Below are 26,039 nucleotides of genomic sequence, written 5' to 3' on the forward strand. Positions count from 1 at the left end.
AAAGTCTGCGTGGCCAAGAAAAAGAAAACGCGCACAAAAAAACACACACACACACACACACACACACACACAACGGCAACTAGACAAGATAAACAATCATCAGTTGTTCACGTCGGCCCACTTTTGCTCATGGGAATAAATAAATCACCAGCTGATATATATTTGCAGATATATCTGCCCAGTTTTGCTCATGGGACACCGGAAATTATTACTATCATCAGCCGATGCCGATATTGTCACCGATATATCGTGCATCCCTAATCCATTTGGTTGCGTATTTAAAAAAAATGGAGCAACCAAATCCCACCTTTAATTCAATGAATCAATTCATTTATTTAAATGTAATTTAACAACATACATTTTATTTTACAGATGGTTTAAAACAAAAAAACAAAATAAAATAAATATATATATATTTATCCTCAGAATGATCAATATCGTACTCCCTAATATCGGTATCGGCCCCCAGAAATCCAGTACCGGTCAGGCAGTGAGCGGCAGTGAGCGTTAGGAAATGGCTCCTAGAAAATGTCCCAGAGTAACTCAGGAAGCTCCGCGTTTTAATGTAGTGTAGTTTTAGTGTGTCTGTACATTGTGTACATATCTTATTAACAATGTTGTATTTGACTTTTTAATTATATTTTTAGCAATATACTGTAGGCTGATGATAATATGTGTAATACATGTTTAGGTAAATACTATGTGCTGCTGAGACCAAGGACCACAAGGAAATAAGTGACTTTTTTGTGCTATCCTTGATACTTTTAGGATGCATGACTTGTTGTAACATGTAGTGTATTTGAATAATTGTCGAATAAACTAAACTAAACTAAACAGGCTCTAAATCAAGAAGAAGAGGTGGGACCAGCTTACTTGCTCAGAAGTTTAAAGCGCACGTTCTTCGTCTCCCCGGTGTCTTTGGGAGCCTCGGCTCTCCCTCTGATCACCTCCCCTCTGGACTCTCCCTCCTCGTCGTCGTTCTTCTCCCCCTCCTCCTCCTGCGTGGTCCTCTCCTGCCTGCGCAGCACCAGGCCGCTCAGCTCCGTGTCGCTCTCCCAGACACACAGCGCCCCCTCCTGACTCACCGTGTAGAGCTGACGGCAACAAGACAAACACACAGGCAGTAGGGAGGGGCGTGAGTAGGGTTGGGCATCGTTTGGATTTGAACGATTCCGATTCTCCATTTTGATTCCTGTTCTAAACGATTCTCGATTCAGATTCTTTCAGGTGCCGGTCAAAACAGGTCACAGCTTATTTCGCAGGAGAAAAAATTTATTTGAAAAATCCTTAATTTTTTTCATACTATTCACATTGTCAGTTGACTTGATAGAGTTTAATTTGGTTGCTGTACTGTAACTAGGGTATTAATTAACAAAGTAATAAAGTTTTTATCGAAATTCAAACATCTTCTTAACACATTGACCGCCACAGAAGGGGACACTGATACCCCATTCATTGCCAGGTCTTTATTCAATGGATATAGTTTTAGACTGTGACATTTGCAAGTGCTTAAAATATATCTTATATTATATCTATGGGTCTAATAACGCCGTCGGGTCTCAGTGAGCTGCTTCTAGTCAACATTGCCAAGACCAGGGACGTGCACAGGACTTTAGAGGGGCAGGTGCTCAAAGGCTGAAAAGGGCACTACACTTGTGTGTATATATTAACCGAGCGCGCGTTGCGATTTTTGAGGGCTCTTTTCGGGCGGGGCGCCCCCTTTTTATGCTTTTTGGGGGTTTTTGGTGATCAAATATTGAATATTGAACTATAATAATCAGTGCAGGAGCTCACTTATCCTTGAAAGACACTTTTATCACTGACTTAAAAGGCCCATACATCTCCATAAATGTTCAGGGGGGAGGGAATAAGTGCTTACCCTACAGACCCTAAGAAGTGCTGTATATTCTGTATTGTTTAATATAAATGCATTTTTTATTCCAATCCCGATTTGTATTTGAGATTCCCAAATCCCATCAGACTTGACTTCTTCGTGTCTCTCAATGAGTGTAATACCAGCATTCAACTGTATGCGCCACAGCGGTTTCTATCATCATCATCATCACCACCCACGCTATGCATAAAATATATAGGTCCGCGGAGAGGCATGGTGAGGAGGCCGTGCAAACTGCAATGGAATATGGGGCATCTCTCTCTCTTTACCTAATATTTTGATTCTATCCTGACATTTTTCAGTTGGAAGGGCAGTCTATATGCGTAACGGTAAAAAAAGGGCACTTTTTTGATGAGGCTCAAAAAGGCAGGTGCTCAAGCACCCCTTGGCCTCTATGTGTGCACGTGCCTGGCCGAGACATTTTGTTATTTCATCAGTACATTAACGTTTTATACCGTTTTGAATAGAGTATGGTTTGGGTGTTTTTCAGTAATTCCAGGAAAAGGCGAGAAAAATGCATTTGACTGTAATCCAGTCATCACGTTGTAATTTTTCGGCTGATTATCTAATCATCCTGAAATCAACGCTAGATTATCACTATTATGTCTCCTCGTCCATACATGAAATGACCGTCGTAGCGGGGCGCTCCCCCCCCCACCCCCACCGCAGCCAACGGTAAACAGCCATACACGGTCCACACAGATAGCTGTGATCGGGGTAGAAATAAATGTCAGATCAACGATCAAATTCATATATGATGTTCTTACCTTGTATCTGATGTAATGCAAAAGAGACAATCCAAATATCTTATCGCAATTCCAAATAATGCTCGTGGAGGTCCGCACCACACTACCGATCGTTTCACAATGACGGGCGGAGTTACTGATGCCATCGTTGTATAGAAGTGGCTCGCCTGAATATTTAAACCCCGCCCGCCTGGCTCAGATCGCCTCCTAAAAGACACAAGCCCATTTTCAATGATGCAATAACTAGATAATAATAGATATAGCGAATAAACGAAAAAACGATACCAAAAACGAGTAAACTCGTTATTGGCGTTATTCGATTGGCGGCCAATAACAAGTAAACTCGTTTTTGGCGGGAATGTGTTAACGGTTCCAGAACCTGAAGTTAGGAACCGGTTCCTATTAGAACCGGTTCTCGGTGCCCAACCCTAGGCGTGAGTAATCCATTACTTGAGTATTCTGTGAGTAATCCATTACTTGAGTACTCACCGTTTCAACTGAACCCACGTGTTTTTTTGAGGGTATTCAATCTTTTTATTTTTTTGTACAACCAAGTACGTCCACCAAAAGTGTTTGTTTTTGCCACAAACAGAAATCTCGCAAGGTGCGAGTTATTGCAGGAAGACAACACTGGAAGCATGGAGAGCTAACGTCCTATATCTAGCCTCTTTGCTAACGTTCCCACGAAAGGTTTGGTGAATACAGCTAGCTTAGCATTATATAAAAAGATAAAAGAACAGCGGTTTGTGTTTGTGCATTTCCAAATTGTGCCAACAACATGTCACCCACTTTGCATAGCGCTTACAGACTATTGATACGGACATGCCGTTCCATGAGTGGAGAGACCTGCTGCAGACAGAGTGGAGGTAATGTAATTATTACAAATGATAACTGACCGTCTTGAATGACAATACGCATTAAGCATCAGGTATATAGCTGTGCATTATTATTGCCACTGCCATGCTCTTTAATTGATGCTTTTTTGCTGCCCTTCTGAAACGTCCCGGTCCGCCAAACCACGCTTATGCATCGACTACACCACTGCCAAGTGTTTCATACCACTTCATGTCAAAGAATCCCTTCAGGGTCGTACACCGTTTGATACAAAGACACCGAGCCAGGAGGCAGGGAGGATAACTCACATCTAGACTGTCCTTCTCAAAGACACCGAGCCAGGTGGCAGGGAGGATAACTCACATCTAGACTGTCCTTCTCAAAGACACCGAGCCAGGTGGCAGGGAGGATAACTCACATCTAGACTGTCCTTCTCAAAGACACCGAGCCAGGTGGCAGGGAGGATAACTCACATCTAGACTATCCTTCTCAAAGACACCGAGCCAGGGAGGATAACTCACATCTAGACTGTCCTTCTCAAAGACACAGAGCCAGGTGGCAGGGAGGATAACTCACATCTAGACTGTCCTTCTCAAAGACACCGAGCCAGGTGGCAGGGAGGATAACTCACATCTAGACTGTCCTTCTCAAAGACACCGAGCCAGGTGGCAGGGAGGATAACTCACATCTAGACTGTCCTTCTCAAAGACACCGAGCCAGGAGGCAGGGAGGATAACTCACATCTAGACTGTCCTTCTCAAAGAAGCAGCCTACGACGACGTCCTTGTGGCCGCCCAGAGAATAGTAGATGAGGTTGGTCCAGCGCTCGGCACCGAAGACCCACGTCGACATGTCTTTGCTGCCCACCACGAAACACCTAGGGGAAAAAACATTTTGTTCATGTCTTTGCTGCCCACCACCTAGGAAAAAACTAAACATTTTGTCTTGATTTTAAGAGTGGAACAAATGTAGCCCGTCAGCGTCATATTCACACCAGATACAAAATGCCACCAAAAACGTACTTATAGTGGAAACATTTCCGTAAAAAATAAATAAATAAATAAAATGTAAGTTATGAGCTCTCAAAGTCAAGGAGACTATAAAAGATTCATCACGTCAGAATACAAGCCATGTCTTTCTACTATTACCCTGCCCATACTTGTACCTCACCTCCCCCGCATGCTGCTATGATGCCCGAATTTCCCCAAAGGGATCAATAAAGGAATATCTTATCTTATCTCATCTCATCTTAAATCGAAACAAATGAGAATCAGTCACTTATCTTATCAAAACAAAGAATCACTCACTTGGAGTCGTCGGTCCAGTCGATACAGGTGGTCTCGTCATACGGGCCGTAGTAGCTCTTGTCCAGCACAAAGGCGTTGAACTCGCGCTGCTTCCCTGGGGCGTGGTACATCAGGGCCACATTCTCTTTGGTCACGACAAACTTCCTGAGAGGAGACAACCAGAATGAATCCTGATCTTCGGGTGAGAATATCACATTCATCGCTGCCCTCTCGTGCTGCATTAGATTCTAACTCGGAGGTCGGAATTATTTCCACTTCCTACTAGGAGAAAATCTAGACTAGAAATTTGTTCTTAGTCGCAAACTCTGGTACGATTTCTCAACCCCCAGTTCAAGCCTCAGTGTCATTCGACGTAATTTCAACATGGCCATTCGCATCGTATACGTTAATGTTATTAGCTGTACATTTGTTAGTATATTAGCAATATGTCGTTGTAAACTGTATGTGTGTGTTGTAGTTCATGCAAGACAAATTGTAAGAAAGATTAGGTTTAGCGTGAGCGTCCACGTTTTTTCAAGCTTTGTAGCTTGAGCGGACGTAGGTGGGAGATGAAGCGTTTCCCACTCACAACATCCCACCTCCGACCAGAAATGAACGCAGCATTACTTGAGCAAATATTGCAAAGGAAACCTGGGGGACTTTGAGGCGGCAGTGGTTGTCCGATCTCCGGGCCGTCAGGAAAGACTAGAGCCATATGAAATCCTTGCGGAATTTACCAATAAAAATGGAATCAAGTGCAAAACGTGGAATATTGCAGAATTTGGCCTAATCTGGACTGAAATTCCATTTTTGGGTGGAACGTTTGGACGCGACCAGGGAGGCGGGGACGCTAGAGCAGGTTACACACAACACGCAGCAGTGCTCAGGCGTCTGGCTGCTTTGATGTTAACATCGTCAAGAAGCTAAGAAATTCCGCAATAAAGCCCTCAATTCAGAGCAGAAGAGTATCCGAATGACTTTTATGCCTCCGGCGATAAGGTGTTTTGCTAATTCTGTCAACGTTCCGTGGACTGGACCCGCAAAAACGTGCGACACTATTGTGATTAAATAGCTATGTAACTTTACAGTGGGACTATAGATGGAAATGATAGCTTCTTGCTAAATCTAGTGCACCCATCTATTTGTTTAATGCAAACGATTGTCATTATACACTGTCCTTTATAAACGAAATAAACTTAAATAGCTACATTACAGTTCATAGGACTATAGATGGAAATGATAGCTTCTAGCTAAATCTGGTGCACCCATCCATTTGTTTAATGCAAACGATTGTCATTACTAGAGTTGTTCCGATACCGATACCAGTATCGGAAATGCTGCCGATACTGCCTAAAATGCTGGTATCGGTATCGGCGAGTACACGTAAATTCTAGCCTCCGATCCCATGACGTAATTTATCTCCTGCGGAGAGTGAGGATTATAAAATGAACGTGTTTTAAAGTGTGATGCTGTTTGTCATTTTAACAGCAGATACACTTTCTTAAATTCCATTGTACCCGACAGAGCGTGTGACGGGGAGCTCAGACGGGATGTGTTTTGGTTGCTGGTGTTATGATAGCATTAGCTGAAAAGCTAGCTAGTTGGAACAACATCCGCCCGTTACATCAAATCAGATGATCGCCTGTCCTTTCTCCAGGACCTGACACTGTCCGTCTATCAACAATAATACACCCACGGTGAATCGTATTTAAGTTAAGTAGCTACTGACTAGCGTTAGCTGACTAACGTTATCAAATGTCAATGCGGGGAATACGAGCTAGGTCAGCTAGCTTAGCTTGATACCGGTACCGTGGCTAAAGTTGGTGCTATTCATAATCCAGCAATAATGGATGCAGACCTGCAAGCAAAGTACAGCAAGTTCCAAGTGCCAAAGGATAAGAGTCTGAGGTGGAGTCTAAAAAGAGAATGTTGAATATTTATTTTGCATCGAAAATCACAACATGAACGTTCTATCTGCTACTAGCTTACAGACTGGGTAGCGAGTGCAACACCGTCTAATGTCCGGACGGATCATTGGAGTAGGGTATATCTGCAGTGCCGCAGCCCCATACTCATTGATTAATGATACTAATACTAATCTATACAATCACCTGTTGTTGAATAAATACCATTACTTTCTAGTTATTACTAAAAAACAGTATATATAAAACAGTATCTGTAAAAAAAAATAATAATAAAAAAGTAGAATTTATACAATATATTTTTTATTTTTATTTTATTTTATGTATGCACTGGTATCGGATCAGTATCGGTATCGGCCGACATAATCGGATCGGGAAGGAAAAAATGGTATCGGAACATCTCTAGTCATTACACACTGTCCTTTATAAACTAAATAAACTTAAATAGCTATGTAACGTTACAGTACAGTCATAGGACTATAGATGGAAATGATCGCTTCTAGCTAAATCTGGTGCACCCATCCATTTGTTTAATGCAAACGATTGTCATTACACACTGTCCTTTATAAACGAAATAAACAAAAATAGCTATGTAACGTTACAGTACATAGGACTATAGATGGAAATGATAGCTTCTAGCTAAATCTAGTGCACCCATCCATTTGTTTAATGCAAACGATTGTCATTATACACTGTCCTTTATAAACGAAATAAACTAAACTAAAGGTGCCTAAATTATGCATTACTATATTTCATCACAATATAATAGATATAGCTAGGCTACTGACATTGTCATTGTGATAATGTCAGTAGTAGCTAGCTGTATGATTATCTATTGTTTACACTTGAAATGTGTATTTTTATTTTGTCACAATATTATTTGAAAAATATTGTGTAAACTTGAACTGTATTTCTGAGTTGCAGCACTTAAAAACATTAAATGGACTGTTATATCTTATTAAATTGTGGACAATTATTCATTCCCACTTATTAGACACTATTTCTGATGTAAAATGAGCATAAAAAGCTAAATACAGAATTCTGAAATATTAAAACGGAAAAAAACGGAATTTGGGGAAACATTTAATGGAATTTGGAAAATAATAAAACGGATTTCATATGGCTCTAGGAAAGACCAGCAGTAGACCCCTTCTACAGTGGCCATTTTGTCATGTCATAACAGGGGAAACAGATTTGAAACTACTGTAATAACAATTTATTTTAAGTTACTTTCCATGTAGGCGTGCCAGAGACGTTCCAGTGAGCCAGCATGCACAGTACCAGAGTCCTGGCACACCGGAATGTACCGGAACCATAATTAACGTCATTAGTTCCACCTACTTTTACCCTGCTAGGACGTGTCAAATTGGCCGCTGTGAAAAGGGCCCGTTTGAGCTATTTTAATTAGCTGTCCAACAACATCATTCATTAATTTAGTAGTGAAGACGTTAAAGATGCTATAGATCAGGGGTGGCCAACCAGTCAGAGACTAAGAGCCACAAAAATTACTGTGGTACCACAAAGAGCCACACCATATACCAGCGTTTCTCAACCTTCACGGCACCCTTCATGTGTTTATAGGTCTCACCCTCTGGCCTCTGAAGTTGCTAATGTCTTTTTTATTTGGGCCTCACAGGGTTAAAAGTACCCTGTGAGACCCACGGTTGCAAAATTACAAAATCACTTTTAGCCATTTAAAAAAATAATGTTTATTTAAAAAATGTTAAAGGGGAACTATTTTACTATTTCTTTCACTATTTGGGCACTTTTACACAATTCCTGTGAGTCTATGGAACACCTAGGTTTTTTTCAAAAAAGAAAAAATGCATTGTTTTGTATTTCTAATCAAGTACTAAAAACCGCATTTTTCTACCTCAAGATCTTAAGCCGTTTTGAGGCTGGGCTCCAACCACTGTGTGGCCTGGTCACTGGTGCCAACTGCCACATCAACTGCAGGGCTGTACGTTAACTTTTTTTGCACATAGCACTGGTGCTACAGAGGTTGATAGTTTTGTAGCACAGGCCAAAATCTTGTAGCACGAGTATAAAACGTCTCTAAAATCTCTAAAAACAACCACAAGTAGTGCAGTTCATTACTTAAATAGGTATGTGACTGGAAAGGGACATGAATCTTGCATACAGGGCACACAAAATCCAAACTTTAACAAGAAATGCTTTCAGACAAATTCTTTCTTTATTTGCCCATAATGTAAAACAAAAAGAACAAGGACATAACCATATAACCGATATGAAGCAGTCCGAGACCAGGCAGCGCTGGTGTGGACTCAGATTACAGGGAAAGCTAGAAACCAACCTAGAAACACCTAGAAACCAACATAACAAATAGATATAATGCATACAAACACCTGTACATATTTGTGGAACCAAATAAATAAATGTATTATTATTATTATAATTATTCGTACACACACACACACACACACACACCACACACCACACACACACACACACACACACACACACACACACACACTATTGCATTAATCAGAAGTACAAGGAACTCTGCATGAATGAAAAGGGCTTTATAAATAAAATGAATTATTATTACCTTATTTGCATATTGTCTCGTTATTAGATAGATAGATAGATTGATTGATAGATAGATAATTAATACTTTATTGATCCCGGAGGGGAATTTAAGTAGCCATACGATAGAGTTCTTTTTACAGAGTAAAATTAGCGGCTTAAATTTAGTGAACAGCATTTCTTCCTTGGCGATGCAATATGCCACATTCATCTTAAACGTTACCTCACGGAGATCAGCATCATCCGCTCTGGTCGTCTGTTTACTCAGCGAGTGCAAGAGGGTGCCGGCCCGCTCGGGGTTTTGTTTAGAGTTGAAGGCATCCCGGGCAAGAATGTGTCGATGGGACGTATTATGCTTGCTAATATTATCCCTTTTTAGGATATTGTTACCCACGACATATGGATTTTCTGATCGAATCTTTTCGGGAGCCTCTCGGCACCAGTGACAGAATAATAGCTGCTCTTCCTCGTTAAAAATAAGCCACGGAAAATCATTTTTCCACTCTGCGTTATATCTGTAAACCTTAATCTTCTCCTTCTCCTGTCTCGTTTCTATTAACGGTGGTCCCTCTCGGGCTCGTTTGGGGTTTTGTACTTCTTTTGGATTTAAAACCTTAAAAAAGCGCTTCATCTTGTCAGAAACTGTCTCAGTCACTGTACATTGAGCTCGCACCTGGCTGCCTCGGCTCGCGGGGATATTGTTCGCTAGGGATTATGGGATTTGGTGTTTTGATATGGACTCTACGCGAGACGGGACATTGTTTTTAATCGCACAAGACTACAAGTACCAGGTGGATAGCGCCGTGGTCCATTCATTTACGTCACACTTTTTTTTTTTTTTTTTTTTGCTTGCACCACGGGCCATCGCACCCGTGCTAGTGAAGTCAATTCATTCATCGCACAGACTGACGTCAGTGTCGCACGTGCAACATATATGTCGCACCGTACAGCCCTGAACTGCCACATTATTATGCAGCTGAGAAATCTCTGACATCACAGATATGCACATTTTCAGATGACTCAGTTCAGTGAGGGTGAATATTGTGAGAGGAGAATTGGAAGAATTCGCCAATATGAGAATTAGAGACATATATCCTATTAATATAAGTCCACATAGCTAAGAAACAATGGTAAACACTGAAAAAAGCCATTTATAAGATAGTTCCCCTTTAAGCACATGTATAGTCAATTGGTCCTGTTGTTCAGCCTCACAATGCTATTTGATAGTAAATGTGTTTATATGTCCCACCCTCTGGCCTCTGAAGTTGCTAATTTCTTTTTAATTTGGGCCTCACAGGGTTAACCTCTTAAGCCCGAGATATACAGTAAAAGTGTATATTTTCAGCATTACGTTTGTTTACCAATTATTTTAACTGTTATTAGTGAAATATAAGATTATAGAAATCTCAGGGCATTGAGTCGGAAACCGGCGCATATTGACAGGAGGAAGTGGCACAGCCAAAAGTGAGTAGTCATTTGAAGGAAGAGACTCAGGGCTTTCAAATTTCGAAAAACTACCCTACCCAGCTCACACCAGCCCCTGTCAATCATCTAACTTCTGGATTTACTTTTTAATTTCTCTTATTTTTTGGGATTATCTCCCACAAACCTGAACGTTATTGCCATAAAACAGAACGCAGTTCGTTTCTCTACCTTTCTGTGAACGTCTTGCAAAAAACGGTGTTGCAATATGATGAAAAATGGTGGAGAAATTTACATTATAAAAAAGATGGCAGAATTCAGTACTGTATCTACAAAACCTTCTGTTTAATCATCTTCCCTTTATTCATTTGCTTAGATTTTTCAGGTCTGGTCAATTTTAGCATGGTGTTATTTACAGTCAAAGATAAAAATTTTTTTTTAAATAGAATTGATATTCTCCTTTGGTTCATTACAATTTACTCAAGCCTAGTAACAGACACACTATTTCTGACACTGATCCATATATGTCCCTAGATTCAGATACCAAGAACATGCAAATGGACCATTAAAAAAAAAATTGTAAATGTTTATTCTACGTCCTTATGGAATGAGTGACATAAAAAAAAATAAGGTAACATTTTTTTTTTTTTTTAATGGATGGAAGAGCCGCACATTGACGGGCAAAGAGCCGCATGCGGCTCGCGAGCCGCGGGTTGGCCACCCCTGCTATAGATAATATTTTTATGTAGAGTACATCCACAGAGATTTAGAAAAGTGCAGAATAAAAGTATTGCCCCCCCCCCCCCCCAATTAGTATTGATTAATTAATCTAAATATTTGTGTGGGTCCAAAATGAATGTTGTTGTTTACATGTTACATGTATCCACTCGCTACTTCCCATTCCCCCATGTGGAATGCACCTGATTGGATAAATGACATGCTGGTGTTCCAAGTGCTCTAGACATGTAGTGGCTGAATGTTATCTATAGCACCTTTAAATGTTTTAGCAAAAAGAAAACTGTGATGCTGTTCAACTTTGAGAATGTGCTTATTCAGTGACTTACCTGCCGTCGGGTGAGAAACGTATACTATTCACAGGTTTGTGGAAGTGGAAATGATGGAGCACCGCCCGTGTGATGAGACTGACCAACAACGCAGCGCCATCTGTGGGACACACATAAAGTACAGCAGGGCTATTCAACTGGCGGCCCGCGGGATGATTCTGACCGGCCCGCCAAAGATTACATGATAATAAAAAAAAATACATTTTTTATTTTTATTTTTTTTTTCATGTCAACGTTAACACGCACAATTGAGCCTAAAGTCACTCAATTAATGACAGATTTCATTGATAAATTGAGGGAAAACTTTGCAAGTCGATTTGATGAATTTGACATGTCCAGAGAATTGATGCATTTTGTGAGCAACCCATTTGCCAATGTAGCTGCTATTTCCACAAAAGGACAAGAGTTCCTTGCATCACTTCACATTGATGAAGGTCTCCTGCAACTTGAAATAATTGACATGCAAGCATCATCTGCTCTGAAGCAGGCACTTGAGAATGAATCCACCACAACATTTTGGATAAAGTGTATTCATGTCAAGACATTCCCCAAAATAAAAACGCTGGCAATATCTGTGCTAACAATGTTTGGCTCAACATACACCTGTGAATCCAGTTTCTCTCACATGAATGCCATTAAAACAAGCAACGTGCCTCCTTGACAAATGAGCATTTGCATCACTGTTTGCGGGTAGCCCTCACTTCCTATGAACCCTCTTTCTCTGCCATTGCCCAGTCAAAGAAGTGCAATCGCTCTCATTAGATGTGTGTATGTAGGCTAGGCCTGTCTGCCCCCCACCCCCCTGATGTTTGAGAGTTAAGAGTGGACAATAAGTGCTAATAAGATGCTGTGATTTGCTGTTGTTGCACAGTCATGAAGCACTTTTTCATAAGCTCAGCTGCACTATAAATGTGTTTTTTTGTTCAAGTGTTAGAATGTTCAGATGCACATCATGCACTTGTTTGTTTTTTATTTTATTTTTATATTGAAATGTTGAAGAGGAGATGTTGCAGTTGTTGCACAGTCATAAATGAAGCACTTTCTGCAGGAGATGTTGCAGATGTGGCACATAAATTAAGCACTTTTTTTGAAAAGTATACTACTTTTGCAATGTAGTTAAATAAAAGTTGTGAAAATGTGGTTCCGTGTTGTGTCAAGTGTACATATATTCATAGCACGGGGAGGCGCCGTGGCAGTCCGGCCCCTGGCCCCTTGGGTTTCTGACAATGTGGCCCCCTGAACAATTTAGTTGAATAGCCCTGCAGTTAGGCCTGCCACGATAACACATTTTGCTGGGCGATTAATTGCCCCCGAAAATATCGCGATAAGCGATATTATTGCGACCGGTTAGAGAATTTTTTTGAGAAATTTATTTCCCAAAACTTTTATTTTGAAGCCCACCGCTCCGTCTTTTCCGGTTTAAGACTTTTATTTTGAAGCCCACCGACCGGACCGGGAGTATTGTTGTGATTATCCTAGCCGACAACTTGTCTCGTCCGGTTGCGTTTTTTAGTTTTAACGTTAGCTACTAACGTTAGATGCAGCTACTACAGGCAATCAACGATGAGGAGGATGCGTCAAAGCAGTATATAATAGAATAGCTGTGGTGCGTAGGCACTGCAGCACGACTCGAAAACGACCCGTTATAATAAATTAATTCATGTTTAACTTGTCCCCGTCTCCAGTGCTTTGACTAGCCCCACCCGTTCATTGTAAACAATGATGCATGTAATTGTATTAACGTTATTCTGTGTTATTCTAACGTTACACTACAAATAACGCTACTTGGTTAAAAGGAGCAACACTATTGAGAAATGTAGTTAAGCTATATGTGGCGTTGCTACTGCCCCACGGAGCTCCCGTGCTGTGCTCTGTAGTAACGCCAGCGGCCAACCCACACGGAGAGAGACTGCAAGGGGCACTGGTTCCGCCTCATTAAAACAAACGCGCAAATAGCAATTAATCGCGCCCGTCAAAATCATTGCATTCATTTTAATTATCGCGGCAATTAATCGATTTATTGCTTATCGCGGCAGGCCTACCTGCAGTACAGGATGAAATGCAAGGGGAATCGTTTTGAAAGATTGTCTGCCTTCCATCCCACCAGCTTGCTGGTGTCATGACTCATGAGACAGTAAGAAACCGTTTACATATTCTTAAGACCTTTATGTCCAAATATGTAGTTTTGTGAGCCGTTTGGGACAAATTAACAAAATGGTATGCACACTTTTTAATGCCATTCTCTTGAGTAGTATTGATAATTAAGGCTGTCAAAGTTAACTCGTTATCGCCCGATTCTATTAACACATCCTGCGCCAAAAACGTCGTACAACGTGTTTCAAGGTCATGCTAATTCTGCCATTCCACGGCGTACAACGTTATTGAGATCATATTAAATTTTTTAGCCATGATATTCAGAATGCCCTCACCCAGCCTCGGCTGATACAGTGGGAGCCTGCACAACTCTGCAACGCTTCAATACTGCCGCTTGGTGGTGATCGAGCAAGTTACAACCGGAAATGGATCTCTGGTGATCTCCGTGTACCAGGGAAATGCGTCCGGCACCAGTGTTGTGCTAGTTACTGAAAAATAGTAACTCAGTTACTTTACTAGTTACTCATTTCAAAAGTAACTCCGTTACGTTACTAGTTACTTACACCCAAAAGTAATGCGTTACTGTGAAAAGTAACTATTTAGTTACTTGAAGAAGAAAGAAATTGCTCCCATGAAGATACAGATACTCAAAATCGGTTGATCAACTTGACAGTTTCCATTCACATCACTGAACTCTGCTAAGCAATGTGGTCTAGATACAAACACAAATCTGACAAACACAAATGTCCCGACGTAATAAGAAATGCACCGTGCCTAATTGCTCGGGGAGGTTGAGCGCAGGCACGTTTAGGTTGCGCGCATGCACGTTTAGGTTGCGCGCATGCACGTTTAGGTTCTAGGTTGAAAATAAGTGCTTGAGGAACAGCCTTGATATCCGTCGCCGGAGCGTTTCATTATAACCGTCTTGCAACGTTGTTTAAGATATCAATCATGCATTGCAACGTTAGAATAGTTAGGATATCAATTGTGCATGAAAGGACTATATTTATATTGTTTGATTAGTATTGATGAGATTCCCTGGCAGATTTGTAGTCAAAATGCGTTGATCTACTTGAGTTTCCATTCATTTACATTCACATCACTGCACTCACCAGTGTCTGTCGAGATGTAACGTTAGTCCAGCAGCCCCTTAAACATTTTCTTTATCTCATTTCCATGTTGTACTGTATATTCTCTCTCCAAGTAGTTGGAAAAAGTTTTCCGTCCCATTTACTGTGTGTCGCCTGATATCATTCTACGCGGGTGGCGAGTGGATTTGGATGAGTCCTGGTAGTTAACGTTAGACTCCAGTATCTTTGAGCCAAAACACAAATGACATAACTAAAACGTTATTTTCTTTTCACTCGACAAAAGAGAAATACGCGAGTAGCTGGGCGCTGCCATTATCAGTCAGGATCAGGAATAGTAAACAAAACACGCCCCCAGCATAGCGTTTCCCCGCAGCCAGACAGGATATGAGGATAATAATAATAATAATAATAATCACTACCGCTCGCTATCAATCTACGCCGTATATAACGCAAATAACGCAGTGACGAACCATTCAGTAACGTAAGTAGCGTTACTGAATTTCAAAAGTAATGCGTTAGAGTACTAGTTATCGCCAAAAGTAACTTCGTTACTGTAACGCGGTACTTTTTTGTAACGCGTTAGTCCCAACACTGTCCGGCACACACATATTGTGCGGGACTCTAGACACACATCGTACATATGGATCGCTGCCATAACTCAATAATCGATATGATTTGGGCGTTTATTATTATTATACAAACCGGAAATGGATCTAGGCGATCCACGTCAAATAAGTGGGATCTTTTTCCTCCAGTCTCATCGGCGAACGGTAAGAGGACGCTGACGGCATTTTCAGCGTGATTGTTTATTATTATTAATGCAAACTGCTCTGATCAATATATCACCCATACTACATAAAGCATTTACTGACGATCACGGAATTATAAACGACACACCCCCCACACCCCCGTTCATCCGCGCATAATCAGTCATAACGTTTAGGATCATGTACAGTTGAAATTTCTAATATAGCGTGTATTGGCAACAAACGGCAGTTGATAATCTATATATGCGTTTATGCCTATAACTCACATTCTAGGAATTACTGCAGAAAACGATAAAAAATATTTATATTCTAGAGTCGGTATTTTCGTATGAATCTATGAATGAAAAAGTATAACGTTCCTACATCCTGAACGATAGATAATCGATGTTGAATGGGCCATAGTAATGTCAATTTAGCAATACAATTTAAAAAGTTATAGCCCTGCAAAGAAGACCTGTAAACATCTCCATAGGCTTAGAGTGGTGGCAGAGAGTGGTATGAGACGGGCAAACTCCGTGGCAGTTAATGTGTTAACAGTTTCAGTGCCGACCTTGTTTACAGTTTTACCCCGTTGAATGCCATCATCCACTTCAATGTTAGCGTTAAAAACTCCTAATCTATGTTTTAAATTATAACTATGTGTCTAATCTGCCCGTCGCTTATCAATGACTTGTTTGCAGTCAACATTGTCGAAACAGATTTTTTTTTATATAAATCGGTTCATATCCTTTTTATAGCATTTCGAAAAGCTATCGTTCTCTCGAAGATTTTCGGGAAATTGAAAGATTCCCCCATAAACTGCATTTATTGGAATATTCTCGAATACACTAGACACGTTGTCATTTGTCGGCCTATTTATGAATCGTTTTCAAATAAACGCTAGATTAGGGCTGGGCGATATGGAAAAAAAATCATATCGCGATAACGATATGATAATGTTATCATATTTCTCGATATCGATAATTATCGAAATTGTTATAAGTATATAATATTTTTTTTTAACAACAGATGTATGTTTATTTTGCAGCAATTCTTTGTCATTGCCGCCATCTTTAGTGTTACATCCCCTCACACTCCAGTTCTCAGGCTGCAGCTGGTTTAAAAGCGAAAGTAAACCGGCTTCTCTGCTGGCTGTGGCTCCAGGGGAGTTGAACAGTTCTGGTAGAGCCATATGAAATCCGCGTTCACGGAATCGCGGACGGAATCGCGGAATTAACCAATAAAAATGGAATCAACTGCAAAACGTGGAATATTGCAGAATTTGGCCTAATCTGGACTGAAATTTCGTTTTTGGGTGGAACGTTTGGTGCACACGCGACCGGGGAGACGGGGACTCTACAGCGTGTTACACACAACACAGCCGCGGTGCTCAAGCGTCTGGCTGCTTCAGTGTTAACATCGTCAAGAAGCTAAACAATTCCACAATAAGCCCTCAATTCAGAGCAGAACAGTATCCTAATGACTTTTATGCCTCCGGTGATAAGGTGTTTTGCTAATTCTGTCAACGTTCCGTGGACTGGACCCGCAAAAACACTTGCGACACTATTGTGATTAAATAGCTATAACGTTAGGACGTTTAGCTTCTAGCTAAATCTAGTGCACCCATCCATTTGTTTAATGCAAACGATTGTCATTATACACTGCCCTTTATAAACTAAATACACTTAAATAGCTATGTAACGTTATAGGACTATCTATGGAAATGATAGCTTCTAGAAGTTCTAGCGAAATCTGGTGCACCCATCCATTTGTTTAATGCAAACGATTGTCATTATACACTGCCCTTTATAATCTAAATAAACTTAAATAGCTATGAAACGTTACAGTACATAGGACTATAGATGGAAATGATAGCTTCTTGCTAAATCTAGTGCACCCATCCATTTGTTTAATGCAAACGATTGCCATTATACACTGTCCTTTATAAACTAAATAAACTAAACTAAAGGTGCCTAAATTATGCATTACTATATTTCATCACAATATAATAGATATAGCTAGGTTACTGACATTGTCATTGTGATAATGTCAGTAGTAGCTAGCTGTATCTATTGTTTACACTTGAAATATGTATTTTTATTTTGTCACAATATTAATTGAAAAATATTGTGTAAAATTGAACTGTATTTCTGAGTTGCAGCACTTAAAAACATTAAATGGACTGTTATATCTTATTCAATTGTGGACATTTATTCATTCCCACTTATTAGACACTATTTCTGATGGTAAAATGAGCATAAAAGGCAAAATACAGAATTCTGAAATATTAAAACGAAAAAAATGGAATTTGGGAAAAAATAAAATGGAATTTGGAAAATAATAAAACGGATTTCATATGGCTCTAAGTTCTGGCTCTGCTAGTTTATTTTCGATCTTTTGGCGCTTTTTTGGTGGACAAACCACCGCACATGTGCACCGTGACTGGAGTCTAGTTCTGCTAGCACACATAGCCTACTGTGTACAGACGGTTTCAAACTGTATTTTAAATTAGAAAGCAAACAAAATAAATGGACAAGAGAAAAATGTATCTCAATTTGGTCAGTATTGTCATTTGGACAAGCAAAGCCATTACTTTAAGTTGCAGGCAAGAAAGACAAGTCTGTCCACTGTCTCTGGTTTTAAAACTGCCCTGTTGCAGGTCACAAAAAAATAAAAATAAAAAAAATCGATTTTTTTTTAAAATTTCGATATTCGATATCGATTAAAATATATCGCGATATTTATCGTTATCGTTATATCGCCCAGCCCTACGCTAGATTATCGATAGTATATGTGTACTTATGCACGCTATAGACGCGAGCTGAGAAATCGATTCTCTTATTTCCTCATCAGCGATCACAGCCAAATCACACATAGGGCAAACGCTGAGATCTCCGTGAAAACAGGTCTGATTATCCTAAGACTGGTAAAATAGATTCCTTACCTGAGATCAGATGTTATCCAAAAAGATTATTCCAATTCCTGATCGCCATTCCAAATATCGATCACGCTTATTGATTACAGTGTTGGTACTGTAAATACATAATCGTCGCTGTTCTGAGGGCCGGCGATCACTTGGTCTCTTCAGATGCCTTGACGGGAAAATAAAATTAGGAAACTGGCCACCCCCCCTGTATCAGTCTGAGCTGATGGGGTGCAGTTACACAGGGAGAGACGATAGGGGGCGGTATCTTCCCAATTGAGCTCAGAGAGACTCTGCAGCACTAACCCATGGCTCGATTGATTGATTCAAATCGCCAATAAAAAAAATACGGCAAACAAATGATATTACGTGTCGTCGGCACTCAATGGGGGGGCTGATAAAACGAGTTATGACGTCGCTGGCACTCAATGTGTTAACGCCACTCTTTTTTTTAACTCACGATTAACTTTTAAGATTTTTTTTTCTTTTTCTTTTTACTAGACTTCACTCAGGTGTATTATTGATGCTCTTGATACTATGTTTGTTTCTGAAGTGTGTGTGTGTGTGTGTGTGTGTGAGATATAGAGAGAGGGGGGTGAGAGAGATGAGGAAGGGGCAAGAGAGAAAGAGAGCTGTGTGTGAGAGAGAGGGGGGGGGGGGTGATTACTCAGCCCTTGTGTGGGTGAATGTAACAAGTTCCTAATGTTTTCTTTCCCCTATTATTTCATGCACACTTTATTCATTGTTATTATTTTCTTTTAAGTTATTTTGTGCATCACTCTGTTTTGAATTTGATGCAAATTTGCAATGCATGAGGGTCATCCTTTTGTGTTAAATGGCTGCATAAAGCAAGCATTTGTTGACTCGCATGTTGATAAGAGTATTAAAACTTGGAACTTGAAAAAGATCTGTTTAAGGTAGAAAAAAAAGAAAATTAGATTCATTTGCGATTAATCGCGAGTTAACTATGGACAATCATGCGATTAATCGAGTTAAATATTTTAATCGATTGACAGCACAATTGATAATCAATAAGAAGGATGTTCGATGATGAGTATATCAGTGTAAGCCTCACAGCTAATGGGCGTTTGTGGCGTGCGGTGAAATGGGTTTGGTCAATTATAAGTCCCATCGTTGTGGGCATTTAGTGTTTACTCGGCTCCAATGTCATGTCAGAAGATGCAACAATATCAGTGCGCTGCACATGGCGTTCGTTTTGGAAGAGAGAGTATCTGCGTCATCATTTTCACAATCTCCGTCTCCGCCTGGACTCAGTCAGTTTCACAAGTGTTGCTACTACTGTGATGAGTAAATGACAGTCATCATGTTCTCAACAAGATAACGTCATCACTCAGCCAGACACGTTACACCACCCCGTTAGCCAGTATGATGCCATAAGAGTAAGGCGCATGCCATCATGTTTAGTGACAAACTTCACGTCTAGGTATGACTTACCTTCATCTACTAGTATGGCCAGGTTCCCATCGGGAGAGAGGCCCACAGTTGTTATGTTCTTTGTCGTGGCCACTGGCAAGGTCTCCGATTTATTGCTGGAGGACAGAGAGAGCGAAATGTTTCAGTCTGGGCCTGGGTTTTTGGTTTGATAAAAATCTAAATGGCATTCAAGACTCTGTGAATATATTTGAATACCTTGATAAATAAACAGTCACACAAGCCATTACTTTACCTATTTAGATTAGAGGGGAACGCCACCCGTTTTAAGAATTCACATTATTCAGGGTTCCCACAGACATTGCAAAATAAAACTCAAGGACTTTCAAGCACTATTTTTCATTTTAAAAGGGCATTTAAAAAGGATACAATTCACTTTAATGTTTTTTTTTTATAAAAAAAAATCCAATATGTATGGCTTAAAACCAATTTCTGACTATTAGTTACACTTTAAATAAAAAGAAATAAAATTTCTTGATTCAGAAATGTTTTATCATGGATGAACAAAACTTTCAATGTGAATGGTTGATTTTAATTTCAGGACTTGACTTTTTTTGGTCAAAAATCAAGCACTTTAAGCACTTCAAGGACCTTGTGCGAACCCTGCCTATCGTTCTTCCTGTGCCCCCAGGACAGTCCAGTCAGTGTTGGTGAACACGCACCACTCCCTCCTAAAGCTAGAAACCAGAGGGGGAACCCTCCGATCGGTGGTGGCACTGGGAGGATAAAGAATGGCGCTCTGACTTTTATGAAGCCATAGAATATTAGTTTGATCTCTTACACCCAAATGAGGTTTATATGCTGGCATTGCTAGAATATCTGAACCAGAATTAAAACCTCATGTGTGTGTAAGAGCTCACAAGTAGAAAAAAGGGTAGGGACCGCACTCAAGGAATATCGTTTTATTTTAATAAGCACATAATAAGAGCTCACAAACACAATGTAGAGCTCCATTCATTGTCCATGGAGCAGCTCCAGATTTTATATTCCAGTTTTGAGGCTTCAGAGTAGGGCTGGGCGATTAATCGAAATAAAATCGCGATCTCGATTCATAGACCTATGCAATCTCATTTCTAAAAAAATTTAATTGTATCCACTTTTTTCTCCTTATTTTTTTCGAGTTTCCAATTCTCCCCTCCCCTGTCTTGAACGTTGCTCGACTATGCCCCCCACTGGTCGGTTGTAGGGAGGATAGAAGCCTTGCATCACGTGTCCCCTCCGGTACACGAGGAGGCAGCCTGTCACATCTTTTCACCTGCCAGCACGGACTCTCAGTGGCGAGGTGTAACGCATGGGAGGCTCACACTAACCCCGCTACTTCCTGTCTCTGCTGTGCAGGCGTCCCCCAACCGACCTGTAGGAGTCGATGTCCACAACGTCCAAATCCCCACCCATCGACTTCCACCCTCTAACTCTGCCAATTGAGTTAGTATGACGGCTGGCCCAAGCCGGAGGCAATGCTGACACCCGGATTCGAGACCGGAGTCTCTTGCATTGGTGACGAGCGCAATCGCCGCTGCGCCACCCAGCCGCCCCAAATTATGACGATTAAAAAAAAAAAAAAAAAAAAAATTTTACTTAACTTTTAAATGATGACGATTATGACTTGAGTTATTTTGTATATTACAAGAAACTTTTAAGTTTAAGTCAAGCACTTTCATATATGTTTTTTTTTATCCACTTTTTCTCCCATTTTCTATATTTTCTCCCATCCCAATTTCGTATCATCCAATTCAACCCTCCCCTGTCACGAACGCTGTTTCTTGCCTCCCACAAGCCGGCTGCAATGTGGACTAAGTCATACATAGCACAAGTCCCCTCCGGTACTTGAGGTAACAGCAGTCGCATCTTTTCACCTGCGCAGCTCGATCTCTCAGTGGCGAGGAGTAACGCGTGGGAGGCTCACGCTGCCCCAGACACTTCCTGATTCTACTGCGCAGGCGCACCAACCGACCTGTAGGAGTCGCTGTCCACAACGCCCGATCCCAACCCATCAGTTTCCCACCCCGTAATACGGCCAATGTGTATTAGTATGAACGACCAGCTAAACTGAAAGCAATGTGGAGCGCTGGGCTCGAACAGGCAAGCCCAGCGTCTCAGTCATTCGTGGCGAGCGCCTTGCCCACTACGCCACGTAGCCGACCCGCACTTTCATATATGTTATGTTTAAGTTTAAGTCAAGCACTTTGATATGTTATGTTGTCTGTTTAAGAAAGAGTGCAATAAATGATTTTATTGAAAAAATAAGAATCGTGTGAGAGAATCGTGATCTCAATTCTTAGAGAAAAATCGTGATTCACATTTGAGCAAGAATCGCCCAGCCCTACTTCAGAGAGGGTTCTCTCTCCGATTTCTAGCTTGAGGAGTGGTGTGTGTTCACAAATACTAACTGTCCTGGGACACAGGAAGAACATTAGCTGTTAGACCTCACCCAACCTTTACAATGCTTAACCTCCTTATTTGATACACTTGTTAAAATTGTCATCTACTCCCTATAACACCAGAGCTGCTCACCATATCTCCACTAGATGTTCCCGTGTTAACACTTCCTTCAGTCAAGCCTCCTTCCAATTAGCTGCTCCGAGCAGTTGGAATGAGATGCAAAAAAAGAGGATCGGTAATGCAGCCTTTATCAACTATGCCCCAAAACTATGGAACAAACTACCCCAAAACATCAGGGAAGCCAACTCGCTAGACATCTTTAAAATCTCTTTGCTCAGGCATTTCACTGATAGATATCGGCTACCACCTAGTGGCAAGAGGAAACATCAGGGATATCCTGACACAACTTGTATTTACCTGCACTATTCTTACCCTGCCTACTCTTATACACTGCCTATCAAATTCATGTGTCGGTTATTGCACTTTTTACTTCTTACTGATGACTATTTTTAAACTGAATCATTTTAAACAATTTTTATTATTTGCTAGATCCAAATGTGAAACACTGATTATTTGTATTACTGAATAGAGAGCCTATTAGGATGCTAGATCCTAATGTGAAACACTGTGATTTGCCATACCTTGCTATGCTCGCTCATGCCTGTATTTTTTATGTCCGTTCTATTTTTTTTGTATTTTATTTTATTTATTTATTTTTAAACAAACACATAAACAAACATGACAACACACGATAAGATATACAAGCATTAGTTGACAGTGCACATCCAATGAAATCACATTTTAGTTCATTGTCTTATATAGGATATACCCTTAATACCTGTTATCTAAAAACCTACACACATATGCTCCAGCTCGTACCCCCCCCTCCCGGACCCCCCATTGGATAATCCATCCACTTTCCCTCGCTCCTAACCAGACATTACCATTATATGCTAGCTTTTATTTTCTCCACCACTTCTAACCACAATGTCATTTTGGATTCATTGAGACCCAAAATTCTTGCTGTAGAATCTAGATATTTCTTGATAGATCACATCGAGATATGTAATAATCCAGACCTTTCAGCAAATTTTTTCCGGTTGGAACCATCGTGATGCTATCAGCTTTTTAGCCACTGTGATACCCGATAAAACCAATCTCTTTAGCTGTGGATGTACTGCACACTCAAAAACATCATTCAGCAGTAATACAGAGGGGTGTACAGGTATATTCCAGGTTAAGAGATTTGATAATTGCTGGGTCACCTCTTTCCAGAATATCTTAACTGGTGGGCAGTCCCAGTACATGTGCATAAATGTCCCCTCGTCCCCATTTGTACATAAGGAGCATTTGGAGTCTTGTATAAGACCAATTTTTTTTCAGTCTTATAGGAGTCAAGTATGTCCTGTGAATATAGTTAAGATTGCTTGAATCCTGATAAATCTCCAAAGTTCTCAATCAACTTGAGCAGAGGAGGCAGTGTGGTGTTGGGGTTTTGCATGAACAGTATTACGTCGTCCGCATATAAACTAATTTTATGTTGTGTGCCCTTGATTACGATTGGTTCTATGGATTGGGATTGTCTTATATATTGTGCTAAAGGTTCTAATGATAGATCGAATAGTCCGGGACTAAGAGGGCAACCCTGTCTAGCTGAGCGTGATACCGGAAAGATTCCGGAGGTGATTATACCTGTTGTAATCATGGCCGATGGGTCTTTGTATACTACTTTAATCATATCAATGAAACCTTTACCTAAACCCATCTTCTCTAATACTGCCCATAGATACGACCATTCCAGCCTGTCAAAAGCTTTCATTGCATCCAGGGACAGCATCGCCTTAGGTATGGTGTCGTCCTTGTCGGCATCTAGTACGTGCAGTATTCGTCTTATGTTCGTCTTATGTTATCAGTGATCAGGCGGCCTCTTATGAAGCCAGTTTGGTCCGGATGAACTAAAGACGTCATATGCTTTTGTAATCTGATGGCTAATACCTTAGAGTACAGTTTGATATCGGTTCCGAGGAGGCTTAAGGGTCTGTAACTACCGCACTCGGTGGAGTCTTTTAGAGCCATATGAAATCAGTTTATTTTTTTCCAAATTCCATTTTATCTTTTTCCAAATTCCGTTTTTATATTTCAGAATTCTGTATTTTGCTTTGTACGCTCATTTTACCATCAGAAATAGTGTCTAATAAGTGGGAATGAATAAATGTCCACAATTTAATAAGATATAACAGTCCATTTAATAGGGCTGTCTTAAATACTTCGAAGCTTCGTTCGATGGGCATGGGATTCGAATATGAAAATAAAATTTGATTATTAAAAAATATAAATGATATATATTTTTTTTTTTGCAAAATCAACTCTGCCTCTCTTTGTTAACTACAACAAGCAATGCTGTTTGTTATTTAAGATGAGGTCGGACTCGGCACTGACAGATTTGTGTTCATTGTGCTGCTTTTATAAAGCCTCAAATGACGGCTTACAATATTTCATGAAAGCAAAGTGTTTTGTTTGTCTAAGATTTAAAAAGGTTTAAACTTTACAGCACTGACAAAGTTGAACAAAGTGCTGTACAAGTCCCACAACATAAATTATTATTATTATAATTTTTTTTTAAATTTACAGTTGATTCCATTTTTATTGCTCAATTCCGCGATTCCGTCCGCGATTCCGTGATCGCGGATTTCATATGGCTCTAGGGTCTTTGTCTTTTTTGAGAAGGACTGTTATGAGTGCAATATTGTCGTTCTTATGGAAGTTCCCCTCCTTGACTGAGTATAAGATCATATTTAGTAATAAGGGTCCAATTATGTCCCAACAAGAGAGGTACATTTCTGGTGGGATACCGTCTCTTCCAGGAGCCTTACCACTTTGCATTTACTAGGATATGGCCTTCTTGAGTTCCTCTAGTGTGATCGGTGTTTCTAACTGTTTAGCGTCATCCTCTGAAAGTTTAGGGAGAATAATTTGATTAAGATATGTGTCCATTTTGTTTTGATCGAAGGTCGTTTCTGATTTATATAAGTTGGAGTAGAATTCTTTGAATGTCACGTTTATTTTTTCAGGGTCTGTTTCAAGTACTTGTTGTGCTCTAATGGTAGTTATATCTGCAAATTTTGCATTAATTCTTAATCGCATGGCTAATAGGTGACCAGGTTTAGAACCTTGGGAGTACTGCTGTTGTCTTGTGCTACGTATTTGTATTTCCGATTGTTGTCTGTATATGGCATTGATCTCTTTTTTTAGTACCTTAACTTGATTTTCTAGTCGAGTTGAGTTGTTGTATTGTAAAGAATTAAATAACGTTGAGTAAAGCGTTTCCAGTTCAGCCAGTTTTGTGCATCGATTCTTGCGCATTTTGGAGGAAAAGCTATCAGTGAAATCCTTGATCGTTCCCTTTACCGACATCCATATTATTCTGGGGTCTTGCACCGAGTTTGCATTCTCCCGTAGGAATACTGTAAGAGCTTCTTTGAGTTGTGTAATGAATTCCTTGTTATTAAGCAGCATCGAGTTAAATCGCCATCTTGGGGCTCGGGAAGATAGTATACCAAATGTTCCTTTTAGGAGTAAATAACAGTGATCTGATAATGCATTGGGTATCATTTCCACTTCATAGTTATCAAATAG

The 26,039-nt window shown here is 40.3% G+C and overlaps 1 protein-coding gene across 1 annotated transcript in view; it reads right to left on the reverse strand.

The window, feature by feature from the left end:
• The window catches only part of pwp2h (PWP2 small subunit processome component), a 68,205-nt gene that overhangs the window by 38,773 nt on the left and 3,393 nt on the right, over positions 1–26,039 (reverse strand). Inside the window, exons 3-7 of the mRNA XM_084323591.1 lie at positions 20,025–20,119; positions 11,716–11,815; positions 4,782–4,925; positions 4,216–4,351; positions 874–1,094 (exon numbers count right to left, since the gene is read on the reverse strand). Coding sequence (XP_084179717.1) covers positions 874–1,094; positions 4,216–4,351; positions 4,782–4,925; positions 11,716–11,815; positions 20,025–20,119 — 696 coding nt within the window. The remainder of the gene's footprint in view (positions 1–873; positions 1,095–4,215; positions 4,352–4,781; positions 4,926–11,715; positions 11,816–20,024; positions 20,120–26,039) is intronic.

The sequence above is a fragment of the Notolepis coatsorum genome (genome assembly GCF_963971535.1).
Source record: "Notolepis coatsorum genome assembly, chromosome: 1".
Taxonomy (NCBI): Eukaryota; Metazoa; Chordata; class Actinopteri; order Aulopiformes; family Paralepididae; genus Notolepis; species Notolepis coatsorum.